Consider the following 7,806-nt stretch of genomic DNA (forward strand, 5'->3'; position numbering starts at 1 on the left):
ATGTATCATTTTTCTGACATGTTTAAATATTTCTTATGCCTAGATTTAAGATTTTATTTCAAAAGTTAAATTAAATATAATTTTTTAAGTGGGTAACTTACGTTACAGTAACTTACGTTACGAAATTCCCTTTGTATCAAACTTTTATCAAATAATGTACAAATGCAAATTAAGTTATTTAAACAGTATAGTGCAAGGGAGAAAAAGTGTACATGAAGTAAATTCAGATACTTTTGATTCACACATAACTGCAAACTTATTAAGTCCTCTGTTATTAACAAGTACAGGGGGCTCAATTCTTTTCACCATGCTTTCTTTCTGTTAAAATATTTCATCTCTTTTCTGGCCATTTACAATAGATTCCCACAGCAGCCATTACATTGACTTTAAATTCTTGCTCTGCAACAGACATTACCACACCAGGATATAACATGTCCTCCTATCTAACCATATATCAACAACCCCCAGCATTTATCTTGAATTCATCATTTTCTTTTTCAACATTTTTCACTAAAAAAAACTCTTCTGGTATGCCTTCTTGTACTCTTAAATGGTGGATCTGCTTAATGTTTTTAATCTGTGGAGATTTTGAGAATAGACTAGAAACACTCCACTCATCTGTTGTAGAGACTCGCACTCAGCTGTTTTTTCTAAACATAAAATACATTTCTAAAGAATTTCGTAAGATGGAACATTATAAATTTTTCTGAAGGCTTCCTTAGTCAGTCCGAACTTTTCATGGTGCTTACAAACACAAACATTGCCTGGAAGTTTGCTACTAAGCAAGACATGCTTTGGACGGAGCTCAAAGAATTTAGTTTTTCCAATTTTGCATTCTGGATCTTCTTCCATAAGAATTTGGTGCATTTCTCGAACTGAATGATGAAGATGCCGTGCTTTTACTTTCTTTTTGCTACCATTAGCATCTCTAATTATAACTACATCCTTAACTCCCGGTGCCTGTTGAAATATTTCGCTCAACTTTGAAAACATATGAATGCCAACATCCAAATTAATAACTTAAAGCAAAGAGTTTCATTCAAATTAATATCTTAAGGCAGTGATAATTTATTTAAACTTTGGTATTGTAAATGGATACATCTTATTTAGTTTGTATGCCAATTTTCAAGAGGAATAAACTCATTTCACAATGGTAACTTACATTGCATGCATGTCAGTAACTTACGTTACACATATTGAATGGGGCGCAAAACAATAAATAAGTAATATTTGAAAAGAAAATTATTGCTGCTTATTTAGTGTTAGCCTCTAAGGAAGAAAAAATAATATTCCTACTTTTGTATCACTTGTTTATTTTTACACACAAAAACTTTTCCTAGTTTTCGGTAACTTACGTTACATGCATTAATGTTTAGTTGAAATTTATATAATTAAGTGAATTTAATAACAAAAACTTATTTTGACACTGCACAATAATTCTATTAAGCGTAATAAACAATATTTATTCTTTGGAACATTTTGAAATTAAAATAATGTTAACTTACTGATTTTCAAAAACTGACCATGTTCTTCACCCAAATCAGAACAAGTAAATGCCAATGTTCAATGGGTTACCAACACTAAAAAACTAAATTCTCAAAAAAATAATTATAAATTATCAAACTTCAAACCTTTCTAATTCAGAAAACATCCAAAATGATAACATTATTCTTATTTGAATTTTCCAATGCTTTTCCCCTTTTTCATGGAATTGCCCTGCTGATACTGTAAGGAGTCAAGTTTAAGTATGATTGTAATATGCTTGAATGTAATCAAAGTTATTTATTTATCTAATGATTGATTATTATACAAAATTTTATTCTGTACATATCAGCAACAAAAATTTTTTTTATTTTTCCTACAGTGGATAGAAAGAATTAATTTAAGCAATTTATGGTTTATCTAACATAAAGACCTAAGTTGAGTTACTTACTATTAACTTAAAATGACTGTTTTTTAAACTTCTAAACTAATATGTCATTTTCCTGGCATTCAAGATTTGGTGAATTTCTATTTTTTTTTTTTTTGAGCAAATGTCAATAAACTACACTGCTGCCTGTAAGATATTAATAAGTTTAACTAAAGAAGTATACAAAAAAAAATTTTTAGATTATTTTGAAGACTTTAAATTTGAAGAAATTTTTTGGTCCGAATTGTTGTGTTTAGAAAGAATCACTCATATATGTATATATGCACTGCTGGCCACTCAAATTGCAAAACCAAGAAGGACAAGAGATATCACAAAAAATTTATTTTGTAGATAACATGTTGACCAAGTATCAAATGATTAAATTTATAGTCTGTGAAGTGTGGTTCCTGCCAAAATCAGTAGCCAGAGTAGCAGCCATTGTTGGAGATCGCCACTGCCACACGCCTCGGCATTGATTCATGAGACTCTGGATGTGTTCTTGGGGTACAGCAAACTAAGCAGCTTCCACACGTTGCCAAAGTTGATCTGGTGTGGCAGCTGGGGATGTAATCTGGGTCAATCGTTAAGCAATCATGGACCACATGTTTTCTATCGGCGAAAGATCCGGAGAGCGAGCTGGCCAGGGAAGCAATTCAATCTGGTGATTGACGAAGAACCCTTGAACAATGCTTGGCACGTGGGATCGCGCATTATCTTGTTGAAATAGCTGTGGGCAAGCTCTGAAGGTAAGGAAGGACAACTGTCTCCAGCACCTCGGAGATGTAGCGATGGCTGTTTAAAGTACCGGTAATGCGTACTGGAGGAGTACGAGAGAGATATCCAATGCCGCCCCATACCATAATACCCGGTGCAGGAGCCGAACTTGAAATCCTAGAAATCTCTAAGCCTTAAATAGCGCTTTGAAGTGGCGGCACAGGCGCGCGTATTGTGCGTATGCGCTGAAATTCTAATCATTTGCATATCTCACCTCCGCTAATGCATGTTGTAAATTTCATGTTATTTGCATGCTTCCTTCAGGGTGTTGCATTTTTCGGTGGCCAGCAGTGTATATATATATATATATATATATATATATCCTAGGAGCAAAATAACTTGGGCTCTCATTGGACCAATATTTACAAATCTTGGCTCAATAAGGGTACAAAAGGTCGACATCTCTCCAATATGGGCCTTATTATAGAATTGTCCGATTCACTTGATATTTTACTGCCACTTTACAACCAATATCAGCCCTATATAGCATTATCATATTCACCCGATATTTTATAATCATTATTCAGCCAATATAAAGCCGTAATTGGCCTTATATAGGCCGATATTGGCACTGCATAGGACCAATATTAAAAAAATCTAGGCATCCCAATATTGGTTCCTCATAACATGTTCATATAGGACCCATATTGAACCTATTTTAAACCCTATTGGGGCCAAGATATAATTGTTGCTAGGGTTTACATTAATGTATTAATACATTAATGTTTTTTGTTACCGTTTTATCATTGCACAAATTCTTACTCCTTTGGTGAACTTTTATTCAAAAATGTTTAATGTATTATATAAATATAAAGGGTATTTTCTAATGACCACCCTTAATGTACACTAAAAATAATCCCTGTTAAAAATGAATTGAGAAATGTTTGCATACCAGGAGGTGAATGTTACTAGATATAAAAAAAAAACAAAATTGTAATTTAACGAATGTCTTCTGAGGGAGGAAAAATGACTTTTGTGGTCTTCTTAATTATGGTAACTTGTGGTAAAACTTATGGTAAAATATTTTTGTATATAGAGAATCTAAAGAGGAAGAAAATAAGAGCTTTAATGAAAAGTATGTAACAAACCCGGAAATTAAAAATATTAAAACCTAGATAATTAAAAAAAATCTATCCTTTTTAATCTTTTTTTTCTCCAATGTCCACCTGGAAAATGACCTTTCGTCATACAGGCATCTGGAGGGCAGATTTGTTGACCACTCTTTCAGGGGCACCACATTAGATGGGCCAACGTTGCTCCCACACAGGGCTGTTTTTATGTTTTTAGGGGCCTTTCTTTATTTGGGAGCCCTTTATGAGTAATTTTAGCAAAGAAAAATATTATTATTTAAAAATTATTTTATTTTAAAATTGAAAAAGCAATACATTATTATAAAAGCTTTAATAGATTATTTGTATTAAAAGTTTAAGTTAACAATACTTTTCTTGCTTTTTGTCATATCATTAAAATCAATTTCTTTCAAGACAACATTTTTAATGCTCATGATTGGCAAATGATTCAGTAAAAAAAATGAAGAAATCCTAAAACTCCCTAAAATAACATAAAAGTTTCCTGAACTAAAATAGAAGAAATGATACGAAATGAAATCATTGATGCTAAACAGGTAAAGTTTATAGATTCCTTCAAATAATAGATAATTTCTTCAAATTTCTTTCTCTTAATTTTTAAACTACTGATATTCTTTAACTTTACAGACAAACATTTCTCTTAAATAATATACTAAAACATAGAAATATGAAATAAACAAACTATTAAAATATAAAAAGTTATTTTTATGCCCATAATTTGAATCAAGGTTGAGGATTAAATTTTTGTAAAGGATAGGTTGGGATTGGATTTTTTATTATTTACAATACTCTTTATAATATTCTTCTAGTTTTTCATTCCCCAGTAATACCATCTATTTACATGGAAGTATTTATTTATATTTTTTAGTGCTTCAGCTTCATGATTCCTTCGTTTTTATACTTTAATTTTACACTAAGGAAAATTTTCTTTAGCAATAATAATTCCAAAACAGTAAAAATATATTTCCTGAGTAAAAAATGTCGTCATAAAATGAAATTTTTTTATTTAATAATAATATATAATAGTTGCTATGAATTTTTTTTAATTTCATAAATGAATTTCGGCAATATATATAAAATTATTGTTAATATTTTTTTTATTCTTTTAATTCAAAAAAAGTTTTGGAATGTTACTTATTCGTAATAATTATTTTAATAGTTCAAATAATAATTTTATATTGCTTTTATTTAAAAAAATATCCCTTTACAACATTTGCTTTTTTTTAAACTTTTATTTTTATTAGATTTATAAGAAAGTGCCTCTCAAAAAACAGGTAAGGTCAATACGTTATAGGAAAACTGGTATTACTTGAAACACATAATTCAAATTTTATGTCAAATAATAATTTAAATTTTTCAAAAATAAGAAAAAACATAAAGTATTGTTCATTTGCTATTGAATGGAGTACAAAAATCCCCTTTTCCTGAATTGTACAGCAGGTGTAGTAAATGAGTAAAACGAACCACCCCCTTGAAAAACAAGTTCCTGGTTATCTGCAGTAGTTCCTTATTTTTAAATCATCTGCAACATGTCTCTATTGATGAGACGTATGGCTGAACCAATTACTTCTTTTAATATTTCATTTCAATCTTTTTCATTCGCTAACACTTTTTTTTAACAAATCAGTTAGAATAACGAATTAGTCAGGATGAAAAAAAAATTAATGTGATAAAACATCAGACTTTTCAGAAACTCGGGGCACTGAGCCACGGTCCATTGGGCCCATTCTTAAAGTGGCTCTGCTCCCACAGTAAAGACAGATAGTACAGAGAATGAAGGAACATCCTTGCCTTACCCGGGATTCGAACCCAGAACCTTTCTGACAGGAGATCAGTTCCCTGAGCACCCGGTCGGAGCCAAACGTTGTAAAACAAGCAAGAAGTAACACAGTGGAACAATCTCCCCATATGCTCTGCAATGAGGTTCCGAGTTCACGAAACATTTTCGTCATGTATTTCAGAGTTCGCGTTTTGTCACAAAACACGTGATTACGTGATGAAATGATTCTCAAAACTAACCTAATATTGCGTAATTATCAAAAGTGAGAGCTTTATTTCTTAGAGTTTAAAGGTATACCGAGCAACGATACTTAACCAAAAAAAAATTTTGAGATAATACCGGGCCTTTAATCTTAATAAACATCACTGTAGAAAACTACAATTAAAAGAAGCTTAATGGTAAAATTGATCATTTTTGTTTCCAGCAAAAAAAAAAAAAAAAATTGAAGGTTATAAAATTATTGAAAGGTAAGTAACACGGGGTAGGGGTGTCCCAATAAAACGATGGGTGGTGGGAGAAAACGGGTATCATATTCGAATTTAGGAGGTCATTTTATAAGGAAAAAAAAAATAGTAATGATGTCTGTTGGGCTTTTCTTCATGCATCGTAATGAAATACCCTTTCCGCTCTTCGTTATCGCTTACACTGTTAAAAATTCCGAACCACGTTGCACCGAAAATTAGTATTCATTTCCTGGCTACATAAAATGGAGTTCAATTTCACCATATTTTGATATTTTCACTAGCTCCAAATATCAGCAGAAGGTTGCACCAAAAGAAGATGTTTTGAAGAAACAAAACACCTATTTTCATTCGTTCTCTTTTATTTTTTTTATTTTATAAAAGAAGAGGAAATCTGCACCATTATTAAATTTTTTTAAAGCGCTTAAATGCAGGTCAAGGTAGCTACTTACCGTAACAAAACTATTTACCTTAAGAAGTTATTTTATAACTTACCTCTAACCATTTTATAAGGAACGTCAAATTTAAATTAAAAAAGGCCATATAGAAGAAATGAACTTTAATAAATGCAAATAAAACATTTACCTACCTAAGTGAGTTGATACTTGAAACAATATAAATGAGTCGTCACGAAACACCGAGACCGAGTTGTAGAGAAAACATGGCGTTTTAAACAAATATCGTTCAATTTACAGTCACCGTCAACGTTTTGCGCCTTTTACCAAATTTTGGTGCAGTCAGTTGCACCGTGAAAATATTTCTCAATCATACTTACAATGTATGGTGTAACTGAAATAAAATGGCCTTGCATTTAACTGAACTTTGGAATAATGAGAAACTTTGCACCAAATACTCGTTAAAGATTTACCTAGTTTTTTTACAGTCAAAGTGATTTTGAAGATCTTTGCCTTTCCCACCAGTGATTCACCTTTTTCTTTCTTTCTGATTAACATATTACCCTAATGTATGCACTTTTTTTAAATTTTTTTTTCAAGAGTTCTAGGAAAAAATTACATATTTGGGGTAGTTATATCCGGGCATATCTATTTCTATCCAGGGTGTTTCATAAGAACTACTCTTATTATATATTTTTAGTATCTTTGTCAAAAACAAAATAACAAAAATTTAAATATTTAAGCGAGAAAAAAAACCAAAACGTTTTAGAAATTTGGTGAGCCATCGTTGAGAAAAGGGGAAATATAAAAGCTTAATTAATTGTCTTGAGGAAAAAATAAAGTTGAAAGGAAAATAAGTCTGCTTTTAATCCACCTTCTTCTTTAAGAATCCTTTAAAATGGTTTTTTTCCCTTGCTTAAATTTCAAACTAAAACCTATTTTTTTGTTTTTTAAAAAACAAATTCGTAAAAATTTATTATAAGCGATAATTATGGAAGAAAGTCGCGTAATGAAATAATACGTACCTTACATAAATTTTTTAAATTTAAAAATAAAAGCATGAATCAATTAAATACTTCTGATGAAATAAAACGCATTTCATTTTTCTTGCAGTGTAGGAGCACCGTCATAAATTTAGTAGGATCTATTTTTTTTATTACTGCTGTATTGCTCGTTGGACCAGTGCCATTTATTCCTTTGGAACCGTAAGTTAATTTTCTCATACTTTAATTTCCTACAACACGCAAAAATCATAAAATGATTTTTGATCGAATGAACAGATTTTCATGTATTAAGCTGCAATTTTTGCTTTTTGAGAAGAACTACTCTTGTAAAGTTTTAAAAATCAATGGCTTTCTTCTTTTTTGCAGTGACATACTTCGATAATGTGTATATATAT

General features: G+C 30.8%; 1 protein-coding gene across 6 annotated transcripts in view; it reads left to right on the forward strand.

Moving 5' to 3' along the window:
- LOC107455839 (MFS-type transporter SLC18B1) overlaps nt 1-7,806 on the forward strand; it is a 54,968-nt gene that overhangs the window by 31,659 nt on the left and 15,503 nt on the right. For all 6 annotated transcript variants that reach the window (XM_016073552.3, XM_043044665.2, XM_016073553.3 and 3 more), the window contains one exon: nt 7,521-7,612. In XM_016073552.3, the coding sequence (XP_015929038.1) occupies nt 7,521-7,612 (92 nt within the window). The remainder of the gene's footprint in view (nt 1-7,520; nt 7,613-7,806) is intronic.

This window comes from Parasteatoda tepidariorum, chromosome X1 (genome assembly GCF_043381705.1).
Source record: "Parasteatoda tepidariorum isolate YZ-2023 chromosome X1, CAS_Ptep_4.0, whole genome shotgun sequence".
Lineage (NCBI taxonomy): Eukaryota > Metazoa > Arthropoda > Arachnida > Araneae > Theridiidae > Parasteatoda > Parasteatoda tepidariorum.